The 23,561-nt window shown below is 40.0% G+C and overlaps 2 protein-coding genes across 9 annotated transcripts in view; both read left to right on the top strand.

Moving 5' to 3' along the window:
• The window catches only part of eps15 (epidermal growth factor receptor pathway substrate 15), an 81,537-nt gene extending 76,045 nt beyond the window's left edge, over window positions 1-5,492 (top strand). For all 7 annotated transcript variants that reach the window (XM_061977776.2, XM_061977775.2, XM_061977774.2 and 4 more), the window contains one exon: window positions 3,406-5,492. In XM_061977776.2, coding sequence (XP_061833760.1) covers window positions 3,406-3,536 — 131 coding nt within the window. In that variant the 3' untranslated portion in view covers window positions 3,537-5,492. The remainder of the gene's footprint in view (window positions 1-3,405) is intronic.
• A 7,703-nt stretch (window positions 5,493-13,195) lies between these two features.
• ttc39a (tetratricopeptide repeat domain 39A) overlaps window positions 13,196-23,561 on the top strand; it is a 98,526-nt gene continuing 88,160 nt past the window's right edge. For both annotated transcript variants that reach the window (XM_061977768.2, XM_061977767.2), the window contains exons 1-4: window positions 13,196-13,341; window positions 17,735-17,779; window positions 17,849-17,899; window positions 20,697-20,750. In XM_061977768.2, coding sequence (XP_061833752.2) covers window positions 13,292-13,341; window positions 17,735-17,779; window positions 17,849-17,899; window positions 20,697-20,750 — 200 coding nt within the window. In that variant the 5' untranslated portion in view covers window positions 13,196-13,291. The remainder of the gene's footprint in view (window positions 13,342-17,734; window positions 17,780-17,848; window positions 17,900-20,696; window positions 20,751-23,561) is intronic.

The following is a 23,561-nucleotide window of genomic DNA, read 5'->3' as shown; positions in this document are numbered from 1 at the left end:
TTCATTTCAAATGAGGATAGTTTTGTGTCATCTTTGTTATCTGTTGTTTTCTACAAAATAAAACAACTTAATGAACATTCTACAAGTCTGGTGAGTCCATATAGTGTATTGTCCATAGGTGTGAGTGGGGATTGTTGTTGCATACTGTTTACAGCAGACCTGGGCAAATTAAGGCCCAGGGGTTGCATAAGCTTTTCAATCTGGCCCGCTGTACATCACCAAATATTTTTTTCGATCTTTAAGATGGAAACTGTAGCTGTCATTATGATGTGCAGTGATGTTTTCAAATTACCGTAAGTCTTGAACTATACAAAGTATTTCAACGGTTGGAATCTGCGCTTTTGCATAATATACTAGTTACTATGGTAATCTAAGGCCACGTTTACACAGGGTAAATCACACCTAACCTTATCCGTGTTCACACACAACAATGCCACCGTTTAAGACCCCCGCCCCCTCCGTCCGCCGGCGCAACGCGACCTAGTATGCTTGCGCGGAAAATGCACACGTCATAGTCATCGCCAGTGTTGCTTTGTGCGCAAGTTCTTAAATTTAACTTATTTGAACAATATCCGGTGTTGTGGTATTTCAATTAACTAGAATCCAGTGTGCTGCGGGGCCCTATTGTAGTGAATCACACCTGAGCCATCATAAATTAATAAAATTTTATTAGACACGTAAATTAAGTGATAAAGAACATTTTACATCAATCAAACCAGGGATCTATATATCTGGTCAGAACACTCCTCACTCTTTTGCCTTCACCTTCATTGTCCATTTGTTTTTGGTGACTTTATATGAGTGACGTGCGGTGAGGTTCATGGCTGGTGAGGCACCGACTTCATCACAGTCAGATTTACAAACATATGAACCCTAAAGAGTATCTTATTCACCATTTGATTGGCAGCAGTTAACGGGTTATGTTTAAAAGCTCATACCAGCATTCTTCCCTGCTTGGCACTCAGCATCAAGGGTTGGAATTGGGGGTTAAATCACCAAAAATGATTCCCGGGCGCGGCGCCGCTGCTGCCCACTGCTCCCCTCACCTCCCAAGGGGTGAGTAAGGGGATGGGTCAAATGCAGAGGACAAATTTCACCACACCTAGTGTGTGTGTGACAATCATTGGTACTTTAACTTAACTTTAACTTTACACATAGAAACTGTAGCACACAAAAAAGCACATTTAATTTAAAAAAAAACCTTATTATGGTCTTACCTTTACTTATAAATGAAGTCCATGCGCTGCTCCTTTTGAACAAAAGCATCGATAACTTGTTTATAGAAGTCTTCCTTATCTTTCTTCAGTTTTATAAGTCTCTCTGTCTCGATGGAGATCTTCCTTTAAGTATTACCTCCCGCTTCGATTGAAAGTCCAGTTTAGAAAACTGTTTTATTTTAGATATGTAATCCTCCATGTTAAACGTCCAGGCGAGAGGAAAAAATAAACGATCGCTGCGAACTGTTGCTGCTTGTTGTCACTTATTCTCCAGCCGAGTAGTCGCAGAAATGCTCCCTGGGATCACTACCGTCCTCTACCACCAGGAGGCAGGATTACTTCGAGCCTCACACAGTGTGTCTTCGCAGCAGTTTTATGATTGCTCAGCACAAGAAATACGTTACACACATACAGTTGTTGACAAAATACACTGTACATTATATACCTCAGCTAACTAAACTATGGAAATGTATAATATAATTCATATAGCAATACGGTCTTACTGCACAGCAGGCCAGCAGTTAGCCAAGTCATTGCGCAATCCATGGTGAGGCTCAACTCAGTGACGTGCCTCAACTGGCTGCTGACTCACCGCAAGTCTCAGTATTTGAACGGCAAATGTGAAAATTCAGCGATTTTGAATAAAAAATAATTTAAATGGAAAATAACTTTATAGTATAATCACTGGATACATATAACAATTTAATTGTTTTTTTTTCTTTTTACATTTTTTTTCTTTCCATGATGGCACGTGAGGCCCCGCCTCACCTGCCTCCCCTGACTGCACGTCACTGCTTTATATACTCTCAACCTAGACGTTGAGTCCGCGACATACATGGCAGACAATAACTGATACAGTCTGCTTTGCCAGTCCAAATGCATTCGCTGTTTTTCATAGTTTTCCCTCGTCTTCCCTCGGCGGCCAAGTAATACAAAGTACACGCTACCTTTTTTATCACATCCACGGAAGCCCACATTCTCCTTATCTCTTCTTCGACAAATGGACAAAGTTTTTCACTAAGTAGAATCACAGCTGACATTCGAAAGTTCTCTTGCCGTCTAAGAAGTGTTGTATCCAAAATAGCTGCAATCGCTTTCTCTTAAGGTATTCATGTGTGATTTCCACAAGTGTCTGTACATATAGAGGAAGGAGAAACACGGGCATGTCTGGATGACTCGCCTTCATATTTCTAGTGGTTAGCTCCGAGTTACGAAACCGCTTTATTATGAAGCTGGCTGTGGCGCGTTCTTTCTGACGTCACTTCCTGTGTGGGGCGCAGTCTTTCTGGCGTCACTTCCTCTCCGAACTCAGTTTGTAAACGATCAATGAGTCTATACAAAGCTAAGTGCCGGAGATTCAAGAAATACACGGCGCACTTAGCCATGTAAAAATTTGTCCGAGGAGGGGAACCTTAAACGCTGGTTTAGTATGGCTGAAACGGGGCTAAGGCTAAATAATTATTTGTTTAAGGGGTTAAACGACTTAGTGTAGACATGGCCTAAGTCACAGCAGCTCAGACGAGGCACCAAGCAGTGTGGGTGAGTGTCAGCTTGAAATGCGGGTGTCAGGGACAGACGCGGTAGAAGATTTTTTACAACAAAGTTCTAAAGCTTAGTGATACATCAGATTGTAGGTGGGGTTTTTTACCCTTTGCGTTCATATTTCACCGTGTTTGTTGCATTTTAGTTGCGTTTCGCTTGATTGTAAAATATGTAGATCAAGAGGGGGTGTGACGTTCATATGTTGTCAATATTCAGTGTTTTATCATTCATAGTTAATAATGTAAATCCCACATTCTATATTTTCATAGACATTCTGGGTGTCTCATTCAGTAAAAAAAAAAAAATTAAAATCCATTCCGTTTTTTAAGGTGGTCTGTCATAATGTTTTTTAGCATTCAATCAGACATTAATGTGAGGTTTTGTATTAGTGTTCCTAAAAATCAGATACACTGGCCCCCAGACACATTTTTTTTCTCGAGAGTTGGCCACCCGAGTCAAAATAACTGCCCAGGCCTGGTTTACAGTATGTGCCCTGCGAAGGCAGTCCTCCTATTGCCTGAAAATAGCAGGACTAGACTGTGAACATGATTGCATTGCGTTTGATCTATTGAGAAATGATGTCCGTCTGTGAGAATCATTTAACTGTGTTCCCTTTCTCCTCATTCACTCTTGTGTGCATGTGCAGTACCCAACGGAGGAAGACATGATCGAGTGGGTAAAGCGCGAGAGCGAGCGAGAGGAGAAAGAGCGTCTGGACCGGCTCACCCAGCAGGAGCAAGAAGACTTGGAGTTGGCCATCGCTCTCAGCAAGTCTGAACTCTCCTGAGGGAACTTCCACCTTTGGCCCTCCCCTTTTCCTTTCCTCAAAATCCTGGCAAAGCCTGTTTAAGCACCAAAGCAAAAAAGTGGACCTAAACCAATGTTGCCCACAAGACTGGCACACAACTGGTCAATCCAGAATGTAACTTATTCTTAGACTTGCACTCCCATGCTAAAGTTTGATCAACTAACCAACTAATAACAGTCACTTATAAGAACATAATTACTAATAAATTTTAGCATTCTCCAATGTTCAGGATATCAGCAGTTAAGCGGGTTTAGATAATTCAAAGTGAAACATCTGGACTGTGGCAGCCATAATCACTGAATGTGATTTTATTTCATGTTTCAAAACCAGATGACAAATGTTGGGCATGTTGTCTTGACGTGTGACGTGCATGCCAGGTTCTTACTATGAAATAAAATAAATAGACCATAATGGTCTATTGGTATAACTAAACAGTAGCAACTTGTCCAGGATGTAGCCCGCCTTCCTCCCAAATGCAGCAGAGATAGGCTCCAGCCCCCTGGTGACACCGAGGACAAGCGGTAAAAAAACAGATGGATTGATGGATTGATGGCTGATTCATCTTAGTATTGTGTTGGAGCAAAGCATTAAAAGCAACATTAAGATTATTTATATTTTCAGATATTAAGTCAACTGGCCCTCTTTGTCATTGCAAATAATAAAATACCACTGCTGTCCAAAAAATACCCATCTGTGCTATTCCGTTACTGCCGTTTTATCATTGTTCACACCCAATTTGGTGAGATTTGGACATGGTGGGGGCAACTGGGTGCAATCAATAGTCAGAAAGTGTATTTTAGGATTAACGGTACTTCAAAACCTTAACAGCAGAAACGGAAATGTTTACTGCACAAATGAACGGAAGTGGTGACAAGGGGGCCAGCTTTACACAGGTGTAACACAACTATATATATATAATTTCTATGTCATATTTTAAAATGGAATTTATTTTTGAAGTACAGTTAAAAAGGGTTAGTGTGATTGTTAAACTTTTTTGTACGACCTGTTTAAGCCCTTTGGTGTGGCTAAAATAAATGCAAAGATTATAAACGAGCACAGATGTGATGGCGAGAGATCATGATGTCATGTAGCTCAGCAAATGCATGCAGCCAAGTACTCGAGCTAAAAAACCTATACCTCCCCTCACCTAGAAGCAACTTGACATGCAGTAAACTACAACCATAAGAATCAAATGCTAAACGAATATCTCCAACACAATGTTGACATCTACAGTAGCAATGTAACTTCCAGGTGTTATTGATATATTATGTCAATTATTCACTTACAGTACAGGCCAAACGTTAGGACACACCTTCTCATTCAATGCCTTTTCTTTATTTTCATGACTATTTACATTGCAGATTTTCACTGAAGGCATCAAAACTATGAATGAACACGTGGAGTTATGTACTTAACAAAAAAGATGAAGGTGAAATAACTGAAAAAATGTTTTATTTTCTAGTTTCTTCAAAATAGCCACGTGTTCATTCATAGTTTGGATGCCTTCAGTGACAATCTACAATGTAAATAGTCATGAAAACAAAGAAAACCCATTGAATGAGAAGGTGTCCAAACTTTTGGCCTGTACTGTATGTTGTCATTGGTTTCTAATTACAGAATACCAGAAGAAAGTGACTGTCTTTATTCCTCTAAATGCCCTTCCTCTTCTGCCTGTACCCCCTTTGCTATTTGTAGCCTGATATGAGACTCGTTGTTTTCTCTTTACTTGTTCGCAGTTTACTTGTATTTTTTTTGTAAATACAGTACAACCGTATCCTGGGCCATCACACCTCATTTTGTACAGACTGTTTCCAACCAGCAACCACTGTTTTTACTGCAAGGCATGCTCACAAATTGTATTATATCTCTTTTCTGACAAATATGTAATGCACTAAATTAAAAAAGAATAAATATTTGAAATCCTATATCTGCCATTTGTATTGTATTCTGGACATTTTTAAGTGTAGTTGTGATTGACACTGTGAGGTACAACTTGATATGTTTGTGGTTGGTATGTTTGCTCTCATTTACTGTACTGTAGGTACCTGGTGCCTTTTACAGGTTCAACCAGCATGATTTAAGGCGGGGTTCAGCAACCCGCGGCTCTATAGTGCCGCCCTTGTGGCTCCCTGGACCTCTTTCAGAGATGTGTGAAAATGGAAAAAGATGAAGAAACATTTTTTGTTTTGTTTTAATATATTTTCTGTACGAGAACAAACATGACACAAACCTTCCTAATTGTTAGAAATCCCGCTGTTTGTTATACGTGCTTCACTGATGAGAGTATTTGGCAAGCACCGTTTGTCCTACGAATTCCAACAATCCTTGACCTCACCGTAGTTTGTTTGGATGCACAACTTTCTCTGCCACTGCCACAGAAAGACGTGTTTTATGCCACTCAATCTTTGTCTCATTGTGTCCACTAAATGTTTTATGCTGTGCGTGAATGCACAAAGGTGAGCTTTGTTGATATTATTGACTTGTTGGAGTGCTAATCTGACATATTTGATCAGAGCATGATCCTGAAAAAAATATTACATTAACGACAAAATAGAGGAAAACACAAATAAGCCACGTGAGCTCTGGAAAATCCTCAACAACCAGCTTCTTGGCTGCAGCCAGAAACTTAAAACCAGACTCACCAACATCTACATCAAGGAGGACGACCCCCTCATTACAGACAAAATGGAGGTAGCAAGCAGACTTAACACCTTTTTCACCAGCATAGCCACAACTCTAGTCAACAAGCTGTCCCACCACTCTGGTCGTTTTGGTGTAGAACACATTAAAGCCTACTACAGAAAGCTAGAAGTATTCAACAACGATTTCAAATTAGAAATGGTCTCAGCTGACGAGGTGCTTAAAAAATTGAGTGCGCTCCACCTAAACAAGTCCACCGGCCTTGACAATATCCCCACCAGATTCCTCAGGGACTCTGCCACCACCAATGCCCCAATCGACACACACATATTAAACCTCTCAATTAAACAAGGCCAAGTACCAAAAGATTTTAAGATAGCAAGAGTAACTCCCCTTTTTAAAAAAGCAAATTAGAACCTGGCAATTACCGACCTGTTTCTATTCTCAGTTCCATTTCGAAAGTAATGGAAAAAATTGTTTATGAACAGGTTGATAGATACCTTGCCACTAATAAACTCATGTACAAATTCCAATCCGGCTTCAGAACTAACCACTCCACTGACACATGCCTTCTTTATCCGACCGACCACATCAAACATGAGGTGGACGCGGGCAAATACTTCGACATGGTCATGCTGGACCTTCAGAAGGCCTTTGACACCGTTAACCACGCTATACTGTTGGATAAGCTCAGAGCAATCGGATTTGATAAAACCTCATCGAGCTGGATGCAATCATACTTGGAGGGGAGGAAACAGGTGGTAGAGGTGAACGGCACCCTGTCCCCGCCCCCCTCTCAGTAAGCTGTGTAATCCCCCAAGGCAGTATATTGGGGCCTTTACTGTATCTAATATATGTAAACGACATGTCATCAGCATGCGACTGAATTGTTCCTGTTTGCGGATGACTCGGCCCTGCTGGTATCCGACAAGGACAAGTCACAGGTTGCAAAAATCCTCAGTGCTGAACTCTGTAGAATTTGCACCTGGCTCGCTGACAACAAGCTATCCATACACTTGGGTAAAACGGAATCCATCCTATTTGGGTCCCAAAACCTTAAGAAAGTCAGTGACTTCACTATAAAAGTGGGTGACATTGTTATCACCAGGAAAGATGAGGTCACCTACCTAGGTTCCATTCTAGAGGCTAATTTTTCCTGTGATAAAATGGCAACCAAGGTAATCAAAAAGGTCAACCAAAAAATGAGATTTCTCTACAGAATCTCCTCTCTGGTCAACAAAAGCACCATGAAGATTCTAGCGGGAACTCTCATTCAACCTTTTTTCGTCTACGCATGCACTTCCTGGTACCCCAGCACCTCCAAAATCCTCAAATCTAGACTCCAAACAACCCAGAACAAGCTAGTCAGATTACTGCTAGACCTCCACCCCAGATCACACCTCACTCCTACTCACTTCTCCACAGTGGGCTGGCTCAGGGTGGAGGACAGAGTAAAACAACTTGCACTGAGCCTAGTCTATAAAATCCGTTACACCTCCCTGATACCGAAGTACATGTCAAACTACTTCCATAACGTAAATGACCGCCATAACCACAACACCAGGGGGAGCTCCACTAACCACGTCAAACCTAGATTCCGATATAACAAAGGTCTTAACTCATTCTCCTTCTATGCCATATGAATATGGAATGCACTCCCAACAGGTGTAAAAGAAAGTGCATCTCTATCCTCCTTCAAAACCGCACTAAAAGAACACCTCCAGGCAACTTCAACCCTAGACTAACACCCTCCCCCGTCCACATCCCACCTCCCCGGATTGTAAATAATCAAATGTAAATAATCAAATGTATATACTTGTTCTTATGCTTTCTGAACTCACTATGTTCACTGCTCGCTGTACATACCCTACGAAGTGAGACCTACACTGTTACAATGTCCATTTCTAGGATGATGCAATTGTTGATGACTGAAGTGATGATATCAACCAAACCTAACCCCAACAATCTCAATCAAATTATACAAAAAAAAATACAGAAGGAAGTTCCAGTTATACAAAGCAAAGATGTGGATTTTTTTTTTTTTTTTTTTTTTTTTTGTACTCATACATTTTCTGCACATCCCAACGCCCAGATTGTAAATAATGTAAATAATTCAATGTATATACTCTGATGATTAACTTGTGTGATGACTGTTTTATGCTGATAGTATATATTTGTACCATGAATTGATTTACGTAATAAAATATTTTCTGTCCTTGAAGGTAGAAAATCGCTGTACAAGTATAACCCATTTATTTATTTATTTATATATATTCAATTGAATAGACTGCAAAGACAAGGTACTTAACGTTCGAACAGGAAAACTTTATTTCTTTGCAAATATTAGCTCATTTGGAATTTGATGCCTGCAACATGTTTCAAAAAAGCTGGCACAAGTGGAAAAAAAGACTGAGAAAGTTAAGAAATGCTCATCAAACTAGGGCTGGGCGATATATTGATATACTCGATATATCGCGGGTTTGTCTCTGTGCGATATAGAAAATGACTATATCGTGATATTCAAGTATACGTTCTCAAGCAGTTGCTTTTAGCTGCGGGCATTACACTACAGGCTCTCCTCACTCTTTCTTGTCTCTCCTTCTCACAGACATTAAGCACACCTTCTTACATACGTCACACACGTATACGCCCTCGCGGAGCAGAGAGGTAGCAGCATGGGTAACGTTAGCTGTGATGCTAGCGGAGTGGTGCGAGCGGTAATACGAGAGAAAGAAGGTGCGAATCTGGTAACAAATGAAGGAATAATTAATTCCCAAGAAAAACAGCAGGGGTCCATCGTCTGGCGGTGGTTTGGCAGAAAGTTGAGGAATGCTTATCAACCCCTTTTTGGAACATCCCACAGGTGAACAGGCTAATTGGGAACAGGTGGGTGCCATGATGGGGTATAAAAGCAGCTTCCATGAAATGCTCAGTCATTCACAAACAAGGATGGGGCGAGGGTCACCGCTTTGTGAACAAATGTGTGAGCAAATTTTTGAACAGTTTAAGAACAACAATTCTCAACAAGCTATTGAAGGAATTTAGGGATTTCACCATCTCTGGTCCGTAATATTGTCAAAAAGGTTCAGAGAATCTGGAGAAATCACTACACGTAAGCAATGATATTACGGACCTTCGATCCCTCAGGTGGTACTGCATCAAAAACCAACATCAATGTGTAAAGGATATCACCACATGGGCTCAGGAACACTTCAGAAAACCACTGTCAGTAACTACAGTTGGTCGCCACTTCTGTAAGTGCAAGTTAAAAGTCTACTATGCAAAGCCAAAGCCATTTATCAACAACAGCCAGAAACGCAGTCGGCTTCGCTGGGCCGGAGCTGTCAGAGTGTGTTGGTGACGAACCCCAAGATGCAGAGATGACGGCAGGCATTGAGCGAGAAAACATGATTTAATACTATAGCAAAAAAACAAACAAAAGGGTACAAACAAAAGGCGCGCACAAGGCGGAGAACAAACTTGGCTATCAACTAAAATAGCACAAAGGCTAACTGTCGACAAGAAACAAAAACACTGACTGTGACACGAAGGAATTATGACATGAGCAGAGTGAACAAAAGTAGACAGAGCTACAACGACAAGTATTATGACAGGTAGTAGTGACATCGACAATGACAATAATCCAGCACTGACTGGAGGGGAAGGCAGGTTTAAATAGCAGCTGGCTGACTGACACCAGGTGTGGCCAGGTGCCAATCAGCCACAGCTGAGGGGACAGCACTCAGAGAGAACAACAGGAAACTGAACCAAAATAAGAGTGCTGACAGGAAATAAAACAAACACAGAGGAAAAACTAAAACTTAACCAAACTGTCAGGAACAAGCCTGACAGTAGCCCCCCTTCCCATTATGGATACCAGACGTTTTAGAAAATCCCCCCCCCCCCCCCCAAAAAAAACAGTCCAAAGTCACGGGAGGGTGGAGGGAGGACAAGGAGGTGGGCCACCAGGCCAAGTGTCCCCGCAACCAGCGGGGAAGAGTTAGGTGGTGACGGCGAGTTGAACACCACCGCAATTGGCGAGGCGGCTTGTCCGCCGGCGTGGGAGATCCACCGGAGACGATGGTGGCGCCCTCTGCTGGCCCACCGGAGACGATAGTGGCGCCCTCTGCTGGCCCACCGGAGAGGATGGTGCTGGCGCCCTCTGCTGGCCCACCGGAGATGATGGTGGTGGCGCCCTCTGCTGGCCCACCAGAGACGATGGTGGTGGCGCCCTCTGCTGGCCCACCGGAGAGGAGAATGGTGGCGCCGTCCGCTGCTGGCCCACCGGAGAGGAGAATGGTGGCGCCGTCCGCTGCTGGCCCACCGGAGAGGAGAATGGTGGCGCCGTCCGCTTCTGGCCCACCGGAGAGGAGAATGGTGGCGCCGTCCGCTGCTGGCCCACCGGAGACGATGGCGGCGCCGTCTGTTGCTGGCCCACCGGAGACCATGGCGCCGTCTGTAGCTGGCCCGCCGGAGACCATGGCGCCGTCTGTTGCTGGCCCACCGGAGACCATGGCGCCGTCTGTTGCTGGCCCGCCGGAGACCATGGCGCCGTGTGTTGCTGGCCCACCGGAGACCATGGCGCCGCCGTCTGTTGCTGGCCCACCGGAGACCATGGCGCCATCTGTTGCTGGCCCACCGGAGACCATGGCGCCATCTGTTGCTGGCGGTATGGGTATATTGGTGACGAACCCCAAGATGCAGAGATGACGGCAGGCATTGAGCGAGAAAACATGATTTAATACTATAGCAAAAAAACAAACAAAAGGGTACAAACAAAAGGCGCACACAAGGCGGAGAACAAACTTGGCTATGAACTAAAATAGCACAAAGGCTAACTGTTGACAAAAAACAAAAACACTTACTGTGACACGAAGGAACTATGACATGAGCAGAGTGAACAAAAGTAGACAGAGCTACAACGACAAGTAGTGATGGGTCCGGCAACACCGATGCATCGGCGCATGCATCGAGCTCATAGAGCAAAACCCTGTGTCGGTGCACGTACCGCTTTTAGAAAGTCACGTGACCGATCATGAGCTGTTTTGGTCACGTGACCGATACGCGAACTGTGTCGCACTGACGCCTCCTCTGTGCCCTGTGAGCGGGTCTTTTCTACAGCCGGAGAAATAATAACTAAGAAGAGAAAGCGTCTAAAATTGAATACGTTGGAAAAACTGTTTTTTTTTTAATAAAAATGTGTAAATAAAAAATAATAATAATTTCCAGTTCCACAAGCATCCTCATTCACAACACGTTCTCTTAGATTTCCATGTTATGATACATGTTCACATTATTTGTTGACTGTATCTAAAAAAGATAAAAAATATATTTTTATTTAAATGAAGTTATGAAATAATCCTAAATGAAATACAATGACTTGGTTTATATTATTGTATATACTAGGTCATAAAATCAGTGTCAGTTGAGTCGGTCCATAGGTTGCCTATAGGGATTTTTAATGTCCAGCAGATGTCAGTATTTAGTGACACAGTATCAATACAGTTTTGCAATGTGTCAAAACGCTTCATGAAGCCTCATCAACCCATCACTAACGACAAGTATTATGACAGGTAGAAGTGACATCGACAATGACAATAATCTAGCACTGACTGGAGGGGAAGGCAGGTTTAATAGCAGCTGGCTGATTGACACCAGGTGTGGCCAGGTGCCAATCAGCCACAGCTGAGGGGACAGCACTCAGAGAGAACAACAGGAAACTGAACCAAAATAAGAGTGCTGACAGGAAATAAAACAAACACAGAGGAAAAACTAAAACTTAACCAAACTGTCAGGGACAAGCCTGACACGAGCTCATCTAAGACGGACTGAAGCAAAGTGGAAAAGTGATCTGTGGTCTGACGAGTCCACATTTCAAATTGTTTTTGGAAACTGTGGACGTCGTGTTCTCCGGAACAGAGAGGAAAAAAACCATCCGGATTGTTATAGGCACAAAGTTCAAAAGCCAGCATCTGTGATGGTATGGGGGTGTATTAGTGCCCAAGACATGGGTAACTTACACATCTGTGAAGGCACCATTAATGCTGAAAGGTACAAACAGGTTTTGGAGCAACATATGTTGCCATCCAAGCAACGTTATCATGGACGACCCTGCTTATTTTAGCAAGATAATGCCAAGCCACGTGCTACAATAGCGTGGCTTCATAGTAAGAGTGCGCGTACTGGCCTGCCTGTAGTCCAGACCTGTCTCCCATTGAGAATGTGTGGCGCATTAGGAAGACTAAAATACCACAAAGGAGACCCCGACTGTTAAAACAACTTAAGCTGTACATCAAACAAGAATGGGAAAGAATTCCACCTGAGAAGCTTCAAAAATTGGTCTCCTCAGTTCCCAAACGTTTACGGAGTGTTTTATTAAAAGGAAAGGCCATGTAACACACTGGTAAAATGGCCCTGTGCCAATTTGTTTGCAATGTGTTGCTGCCATTAAATTCTAAGTTAATGATTATTTGCAGAAAAATGAATTTGTTTCTCAGTTCGCACATTAAATATCTTGTCTTTGCAGTCTATTCAATTTATTGTAAGTGGAAAAGGATTTGCAAATCATTGTATTGTGTTTTTATTTACGATTTACACAAAGTGCCAACTTCACTGGTTTTGGGTTTTGTACGTTAAACTGTAAAATTAGGAAGGGGCCACCAAATATGGGCATGCCAAACGAGTTTGAGACCCATGTAAAGTAATTAAAAAGTCCTGTTTTGTTAGATTGAACTAATTGCATTGCACTAAAACATGAAACAATTTATGGTCGAAATTATTTAGAGCGCACTACGCATAATAAACGCAACATTATTAATATGGCTACTATGGATAATTTCAACAAAAACTCCTCAAAACAGCCCACTGACAACGTTATTCTATTTACTAGACCCAATTTGGCGGCTTTTAGGACCCGGAGGCCACTCGTCGCCTCGACATGTGGCGGGTCATCAAAGCACCTTTGCTACGTCACGAGGAGGGAGGAGGAAGCAGAGACAATTCTCGCTGCCCGCCGCTTCTCTTCATCGCTCCTGTCAGGCAGACGTCCATGCCCGCCTTGTGAAGCCACCCTGCCGGCAGTGGAATGAGTTTTATCAAGTGGAGACGGAGTGTGAAAGGAAAAGACAGTAAAAAGTAAGTTGAGATAAAAAGATAGGGGAAAAAAGTGAGCGCCTACCAATATCATTCAAGCTCTTTAAAAATGGTTGCTCTTCTTCTTTGAAAGTACTGTATATTAATTGTGTCTCTAAAGCAAATCTTTATTTTTGTGATGTTTAGAAAGGTGTAGTTTTGGGTTGACGTATCAAACTTGTGTTGTCAGTCTACAGCCTGTTCGACAACATAGCACACAATCTGATGTGGTCAGGCAGGCTTGCTTCTTGGCTTTGGCTTCACAATCATGTTTTTTTTTTTTTTTTTGTCATGACAGTATATTAATTTTCCCTTTTTACTATTTACTATTACTGTATAACTATTTACTATTACTTTCATTTAGTCTTTAATGTCAATGCAAGGCTGTCATACCTGAACATTTTTGCCTTGCCAAATGGTTAATGACGTAATAAATACATTCATAATAATGTATTAAACATAGTAAAATACAAGCATTATGTAAAAAAGTTGTAAATTTGTTTAAAGATGAGTCTATATCAGTGGTCCCCAAACTACGACCCACTCTCTGTCTTCGAGCCGCTCAGGCAAATCATATTGTCTAAAAATGCACTTTCCCATCGATAACGTGACATCATTGGCAAAGTGCGCGCTCTTTCAGTCAATTAATGCGTGAGGAATATATATATATATATATATATATATATATATATATATATATATATATATATATATATATATTAGGGCTGCAACAACTAATCGATTAAATTGATTAAAATCGATTATAAAAATAGTTGCCGATTAATTTAGTCATCGATTCGTTGGATCTATGCTATGCGCATGCGCAGAGGCTACTTTTTTTATTTATTTTATAAACCTTTATTTATAAACTGCAACATTTACAAACAGCTGAGAAACAATAATCAAAATAAGTATGGTGCCAGTATGCTGTTTTTTTCTTCAATAAAATACTGGAAAGGATACAAATGTAGTTTGTATCTTTTATCCGATTATTAATCGATTAATCGAAGTAATAATCGACAGATTAATCGATTATCCAATTAGTTGTTAGTTGCAGCCCTAATATATATTCATATATGTATATATTTACATATACAAATATGTATATATATACATTTACATATATGTATATATATATATACACACACACACAAATATTTACATTTATACATATATGTATATATATACATTTACATATATGTGTATATATACATATACATATATATATATATATATATATATATATATATATATATATATATATATATATATATATATATATATATATATATATATATATATATATATATATATATGTACAGCCCGGCCCTTGGCCAAATTGTTTTAACCCTTTCATGTTTTTAAGGACCTACTGAAAAAATTACAGTCAAAAGTACTTTAAAAACAGTGCTCTGGGGGTTTCTGTAGGAATCTGCAGCAAATATGCTGGTCGCTCACATATTTTCAACTGAGCTTGCAGGCTAGTCCGAAGTCATTCGCGTGCCGGATTAGTCCTGTGGGCTGCCGGTTGAATAGCCCTAATAATCATATTCATCAAAACTGAGCATTACTTTCTATGTGAGGCCAGTTTTTTTTTGTATTAGATCTCATTAGAGCATATGTGTTAAACTCAAGGCCCGGGGGCCAGATCTGGCCCACGACATCATTTGATCTGGCCTGCAAACACCGGGAAATGATGAAGTGAAGTGAACTATATTTATATAGGGCTTTTCTCGAGTGACTCAAAGCGCTTTTCATGGTGAAACCCAATATCTAAGTTACATTTTTAAACCAGTGTGGGTGGCACTGGGAGCAGGTGGGTAGAGTGTCTTGCCCAAGGACACAACAGCAGTGACGAGGATGGCAGAAGCGGGGATCGAACCGGGAACCCTCAAGTTGCTGGCACGGCCACTCTACCAACCGAGCTATACCGCCCGCTATGATACGTGTCGATAAAGTACTTAATATTTCCTCACTAAATGTAATTGATATTTTTCATTTTGTCAGAAAAAATATATGTACTGCTTGAAATTGCATGCCTTTTAAATTTTAATAGTATCCATTATTGCAACACAAATTACAATATGTTATCATACTTTCCCAAATTTTTTTGTCTAAATGAAAATCCAGGGTGTACACCGCCTTCCGCCCGATTGTAGCTGAGATAGGCTCCAGAGCCCCCCGCGACCCCAAAAGGGATAAGCGGTAGAAAATGGATGGATGGATAAAAATAAATACTTTAATATCTGCTTGACTTATGATTTTACAGCAAACTACCCATCAAATTAATAAAAATGACAATACATTTTACGGTGTTCTTTACAGCATATTATTGTAAATTGAAAAAAACTCAAACATTTTGCGGTAAAATTCTGTTGACTGAGCTGCCATATTTTTACTGTAAAATCTTGTTTTTAACGGTGTATTACTGTAAATGGAAAAACGATACATTTGTTTTTACGGTAGAAAAACTGGCAGCTAAGTTGCCATAATAAAAAAGGAACTTGTACTGTTTTTCCATTAACAATATAATGTTATAAAAACCATCCATCCATCCCATCCATTTTCTACCGCTTGTCCCGTTCGGGGCCGCGGGGGTGCTGGAGCCTATCTCAGTTGCAATTGGGCGGAAGGCGGGGTACACCCTGGACAAGTCGCCACCTCATCGCAGGGCCAACACAGATAAACACAACATTCACACTCACATTCACACACTTGGGCCAATTTCCATCCATCCATCCATTTTCTACCGCTTATTCCCTTTGGGGTCGCGGGGGCGCTGGAGCCTATCTCAGCTACAATCGGGCGGAAGGCGGGGTACACCCTGGACAAGTCGCCACCTCATCGCAGGGCCAACACAGATAGACAGACAACATTCACACTCACATTCACACACTTGGGCCAATTTAGTGTTGCCAATCAACCTATCCCCAGGTGCATGTTTTTTGGAGGTGGGAGGAAGCCGGAGTACCCGGAGGGAACCCACGCAGTCACGGGGAGAACATGCAAACTCCACACAGAAAGATCCCGAGCGCAGGATTGAACCCAGGACCTTCGTATTGTGAGGAAGACGTGCTGCCTTTGTAAAAACCAATGTAAATTTAATATAAAAATTCTGGCAACTAAGCTGCCAGCTTTTTCCGTAAAAAACAAAAAACAAAACCGTGGTACTGTGTTTATATTTACCTTAAAATGTTGTAAGAAATTAAAACACAATTTTACAGTAACATTTTGTAAATTTAAAGTTTTTACTGTAAAATCGACAGTCTACTTAAATCAATTTATATAATTAATAATGAAATCCAGAGGCAAATTCATACATTATTCGCTGTTACAAGCGGCCCTCTGATGGCAGCCATAACCCTCAATGAAAACGAGTTTGACATCCCTGCATTAGAGTGTGTACCTTGTTAAATAACCAGTTAATGTACTGCACTGTAAGTGTGTATTATGCTCAAAATTTAAAAAATATTTTACACAAGTATGTTGGTGTTTAAATCCCTTCAAAAGTTCTAAAATATTTAGTATATAAACAACAAACACTCAGAGATAGACTTAAAATAGAGTTGCTTACTGTTGACGTTCTTCTTGCAGATGTGACAAACACATTTGAAAGAATCGATGCTTTCAATGGCATTAATTCAGTGGTTCTTAACCTGGGTTCAAACGAACCCTAGGGGTTCGGTGAGTCGGCCTCAGGGGGTCAGCGGAGGTCAAAACACACCCGACTCATCGTGTAAATAAACATTTCTCCCTATCAGCGTATTACGGATACGGCAACAGCAGAAGTCACACTGATTTGCAGGTGTGTAATTTGTTGTAAGTTTATGCACTGTGTTGGTTTTGATCTTTGAACAAGGTGATGTTCATGCACCGTTCATTTTGTGCACCAGTAAAAAAAAAACATGGTAACACTTTAGTATGGGGAACATATTCACCATTAGTTAGTTGCCTATTAACATGCAAATTAGTAACATATTGGCTCTTAGCTAGTCATTATTAAGTACATATTAAAGCCTTATTCGGCATGGCCTTATTATAACCCTAACCCTCTAACCCTGGCCCTAACCCTCTAACCATAACCAAATAACTCTAGATTAAGTCTTTGTTACTTAGAATATGTTCCCCATACTAAAGTGTTACCAAAAACATATAACTTTGTCTTGAATTTGAAAAAACCCCGACATTTTATTTTTCGCTAAAGAAGGGTTCAGTGAATGTGCATATGAAACTAGTGGGGTTCGGTACCTCCAACAAGGTTAAGAACCACTGCTTTAATTTGTCAATCTGGGTTTTTCGTCACATTTTCAGATTAGTTTTGCCACCGTCATTTTCATCTTAATGGGACCCATTGTTACATTGTGACTCTCCAAGTTGATCTTTGACCTCTTCGCAGGGATGGTGTGCAAGACGTCCCTGATGGCGCGCACTCCCAGAGCGGGTATGTGGAAGTACCCCAGGGTTTGCCATTTTAGCGACAGAAGTAAAATGAGCTCTTTCATTACTGCAGGTTATCACTCATAAACACTCCACAATTGGATCCCATCTTTAGTAACTTCAGGTGAGCTATAAAAAAGGCCTTATTCATTGGATTGTTTGTGTTTTTAAGTAATAATGTGTAATAATTAGGGGTTTAACGATGAAATCAATATGTCGATTTATATTCTTTCGCTTCAACTAATTGATCTGTGCTCGGCAAGTTTGCCCTCCAGAAAATAGGTATCGATCTAAGATCGTTTTCAAAGGGAATCAAAAAACTTTCCCCCCAACCCATTATCAGCCACTAAAACGCGCTGTTGCTTTTACGACCTTGCTGGCCAGGCAATTGATCTTGTTTAATTGGAAGCTGGCTCGCCCCCCATCACACGACCGTTGGATTAGAGAGGTTCTCTACAATCTAAAACTGGAAAAACTTAGGTTTTCGCTAAAAGGCTCGGCTCAAGCGTTTGAAAGCTCATGGAGTCCTTTCTTGCTATATGTCAACTCTCTTGACTTATGCCCAGGCGCAGATGACGAATAATCTCTATTTTATTTATTATTATTTTGTATTATTTTGTATTATTTTGTATTTTTTTATTTTTCTCTCTCTCCTTTCAGCCTGTTTGTCTGTCTCTGGCCCCGTATGTGTGTGTGTGTGTGTGTGTGTGTGTGTGTGTGTGTGTGTGTGTGTGTGTGAGAGAATGTGTCTGTCTTTGTCGTCTTACTTGCTATATGATTGTGCCATATGTCCCTTGTTGATGTGACCTGAGTGGGGTGGGAGGGTGAGTTGGTGATTTGAGCTTTAAGGGAGAGGGTGTAAATAGTTTACTGACTTTATAATTGTACTGTTTCGACTTGCACTTTTTTCTGTCTATTTGAAAATGCCAGTAAAAAAAGTTGGATTAAAAGGGAATCAAAGATTTGATCAATACTAGAAAAACGAAAACATTTGATTTAAGAACTATTTATGAAGTTTTGCACTTTTAACGATAAAGGACGTTTAAACGTTAGTCTGTCTGACCGTCTATGGCTTATACCTACGGTGGGCGAGAAAGGTCATACCAAATGCAAACGCCACAAGACAATATCATAAATTACAACACAAACTTTCAGCCATAGCACAATTACAAAAGCCACAACACAACTTTAAGCCAAAAAAGAAGTCATTTAATCAGAAACAAATACATAGAATAGAGAATAGGAGGCTGTGGAAATTGAGAAGCGTGGGACCAACATCATCAACAGGGATGAAGGGGCATACATACTTCTGCACACCCGGAACGCTCTGTCCTTCATCGGCGACGCCAGGGCGAGAACCAATATGGCCAGTTCCGGGAACTTTATTTAGCAGATAAATCTACTGTAAAATGTTGGTTACTGTAGTTTTATTGAAAATTGCTTGAATGTTGAAAATGTAACCAGAAAAGGTTTCCTTTTGTTAATTCAACCTAAAGTGTTAGTTGCACTTTATTCAAATAAGACGTGAATATATTGACCATTATTTGTTGTTTACTTGCTTGTTTGTATCCATAATTCGTTTATATCTATTTCCCTTACAAGAAACCAGTATGCAGTATTTATTTCACAGTCACCTGGTTGTTATTCTTTTTGCTGAAAAGTTATTGAAACGATTTGGATTGTATCGTTCTAAAAGAATATTGTTCCTGAATTGTATCAGCAACCACAAATTCTAAATTAAATCGAATCATAAACCCCTTGTAGTATTGCTACAGTACCTTTTAAAATAACTTTGTTAATTTATCGGCATGTAATGGGATCAGTAGCATTTCAGTCATTGCTATAGCAAAGGATGACATCACATTAAAGTTCCCACACTATTTCAATATTTTATGTACGTTTCAAAAAAATCCCACAATACATTGGAAGTTTGTTGCCTCAAATCTAGCCTTTATGTTGGAATTTAGGCAGTTTGAAAATGATTTTAGTAAGAGCTACTTTATATTTTTTTTACATTACATATTTACACTATAGTTCTGAACTTGTGCAACAAACCACATGCCGTATATTAGACAATGTAACAATAAGGATGGCAAAGATGGACACACACATTAGCAACACTATCATAGCTGTGCGAGCTGCAGTTCTACTAACATGTCAGTCATGTAACAGCTTCTTCCCTCAGGCCGTAAGACTCTTGAACGCATCATAATTAAATTATCCCCTCAACTCCCCCCAAAATGGATTAACTCGCTGGAATAAAAAAGACAATATAACATACATCCATAAACGTGGACGCATGTGAAAAAGTGCAATATATTTATCTGTACAGTAATCTATTTATTTATTTATGTATATTTATATATATTTATTTATTTTATATATATATTTAATATTATTTATATATATTTATTTATTTATATATGCACCGTATTGCTTTTTTATCCTGCACTACCATGAGCTTATGTAACGAAATTTCGTTCTTATCTGTGCTGTAAAGTTCAAATTTGAATGACAATAAAAAGGAAGTCTAAGTCTAAGTCATATGTAAACAGCAACATCATGCTAGTTATCATAATTGGAATAAACAATACACACTTATAATCAGGCTGTTTTAGTCTCGATTTCCCCAAGGATGTCGGATGCCCGATTGTCTTACAAGCGTATCTTATAAAAATATCAAGCGTATTTTATAAAAATATCCTATTGTCTCAGGTGTCTTAAGAGTGAATGTTTCTCGTTGATTGGCTCCAAAACAGGTCGGGGCCAACAATTGTAATTCAATACCATCATTCCCTCCTCCCATATGTCCTCCTCCATGCGTTTTGTGTATTATGTACTTGGTTGACTACATTATAGGTCAGGGGTAGGACATAATCCCATGAAATTATATCTCTCTGCTGTTGTTTTTTCTTTTATAGGTTGCACTTGCAAGACAACAAAGATGCCCAGCAAAAGACTAACCCTTCCAACGGGTAAGACGAGACAATATCGCCATGGTGACACTTTCACAACAATGAGAGATGTTGATGTAAATGTCGCCAGAACGTCATTGGTATTGATGTAGCTTTTCCCTGTTGTCTGAATACTGAAAAAAGGTATGACGGGATGAGAGAGAATAGTTTGCCTATTTAATGGGCTTGTTAAAAAGTATTTTAGACAACACAAATAACCAGGTTTGTTGTTTAAAATACTCTTGCTTTTACTTGATGTCTGATAAACTTTCTCTTTTCCACTTTTTGCAGTAAGCATACAATTTGTGTACAATGTAGTGTGAACCCCCAAAATTGAAAATGACAAAATATTTTGGAAACTGACCCACATTTTCCAGGAAAAATTCATTTCTAATCTTGCTAGCATATCATACAAACTTCCGCAAACCCCTCTAAGAATGAGTCCACATGTGTATTTTGCTTTTGTCTTGTTCTGTAACACTACCACGGAAGAACACTAGCGATGACAAAGAAAAAAAGTAACAATACAACCTCAAAAGAACCATATTTTGACATAGCATAGTGATTAAAACACGGTTTTGTCTGGCAACTCAGTGCAATATGGCCAAGGTGACAATAAGTTGCCTTTCATGATATGCACTGCAAAGTCAGTGAAGAGGCTCGTCTCTAAGTCACAAGTCATCTTTGACTTGAGTTAATGAGACCAGTATACAGTTTGATGGTATTTATCATTTACTTTACAGCGGTTAACTTCTTTTTACACTTGTATGACAGTTAAGAATGTTGCAAAGTGCAATGGGAGCCTCTAGCAATCCTCCTTTCCACTTCATTACAAAATATTTCTATGTCAGGGCATTCAATCGATCTTAACTGGACTGTTCGGTTTCTCTTAGAAGACGTTTGGCCTCTCATCCAAGTAGGCGTCATCAGTTCATTCTCATTGGTCAGATCTAGTCTAGCAGCTGATGCCAAAACCCGAACTATTTATACTCCAACACAAGGAGAGTGTGCCTGGTCAATGATGGTTTCGCTACATTGTACTGAAAAAAACAATGTTAAGATGCAAAAGAGCATCCCTTCCTTCAACGACAGCAACAGTTGTTAAAGTGGAATTCCCCCTAGTTAGCAGTGAGGTATTGCTTCACAAAACAATCGCTGTGGAACAACGAAATCAGTTGGAATCTTCTACGTTAGCATTCCATTTAGTTGTAAAAACTGGCACCAAATGAGCCAATGAAGGTTTGAGTACCTGTAGTTTTATTTTATATTAGTTTCATTATACAGCGGTAAACTTCATTTTATACTACTGTGACCATTAGAATCTACTATGTGAGTCATCCCTTTTCATTTCCTTAAAGGGGAACCTCACTTTTCTTTGGAATTTTGCCTATATCATTCCCTATTAAGACAAGAACCGACCTGCGCCACATGTTTGGGGAGATTTGGCATGGTCGGGTGTCTGTTTATGAATAATACCATATTTATAACATAAAAACTACATTAGTTAACATAAAAACTATAAAAGACAAACACATTTTGCAGCACAAACGTTTGGGACAGGTTTGGTAAGATTTTGACAAGGTGGGGAGCTTGTTGATAATAACAAAAACGTTAATTACATAAAAACTATGATCGTTAGACAAACAATGTTTGCAGCACAATCGTTTGGGACAAGTTGGGGGAGATTTTGACAAGTCGGGGACTGGTTATGAAAAATAAGACGTTAATAACATAAAAACTATAATAGACAAAAAACTGTTTGCAGCACAAACGTTTGGGACAAGTTTGGGGAGATTTTGACAAGTAAGGGACTGGTAATGAAAAATAATAGGTAATAACACAAAACCTATAATAGACAAAAAATGCTTGTAGCACGAACGAATGGGGTAAGTTTGGGTTTATTTTGACAAATTGGGCGGCTGGATGACGTCACTAGTCAGAAAATCTGTAATGGCACAAAGCACATTTTTTACAGCACAAATGTTGCACAAATGAATGGCATTGTTATTTTAATATTTGCAATGATAAGGGGGGCCAACTACACACAGGTGTTTTTCACTCTTTAGAACGCACAGAGAACGGAAAGATGTTTACCGTATTTTTCGGAGTATAAGTCGCACCGGCCGAAAATGCATAATAAAGAAGGAAAAAAACATATATAAGTCGCACTGGAGTATAAGTCGCATTTTTTGGGGAAATTTATTTGATAAAACCCAACACCAAGAATAGACATTTGAAAGGCAATTTAAAATAAATAAAGAATAGTGAACAACAGGCTGAATAAGTGTATGTTATATGAGGCATAAATAACCAACTGAGAACGTGCCTGATATGTTAACATAACATATTATAGTAAGAGTCATTCAAATAACTATAACATATAGAACATGCTATACGTTTACCAAACAATCTGTCACTCCTAATCGCTAAATCCCATGAAATCTTATACGTCTAGTCTCTGAATGAGCTAAATAATATTATTTGATATTTTACGCTAATGTGTTAATAATTTCACACATAAGTCGCTCCTGAGTATAAGTCGCACCCCCGCCAAACTATGAAAAAAACTGCGACTTATAGTCAGAAAAATACGGTATTCTTGCCTCATATAGGATGATGGGAAAAATTCCAAAAAAAGTGCAGATTTCCTTTAAACCAGGGGTCCTCAAACTAAACAGATCTGGCCCACCAGAGTCTACAATCCGGCCTGAATCCAGGTCCCTATCTTAGAATGAGACAACAATACATTTTGACTGACTGTAATGTGCTCTGACTGCATTGTTAGTCATTGCATTGACCTTGAGCAATTGTGCACTACTATTGTAAGCGGGT

The sequence above is a fragment of the Nerophis lumbriciformis genome, linkage group LG18 (genome assembly GCF_033978685.3).
Source record: "Nerophis lumbriciformis linkage group LG18, RoL_Nlum_v2.1, whole genome shotgun sequence".
Lineage (NCBI taxonomy): Eukaryota > Metazoa > Chordata > Actinopteri > Syngnathiformes > Syngnathidae > Nerophis > Nerophis lumbriciformis.
This window is presented reverse-complemented; position numbering and strand designations above follow the sequence as displayed.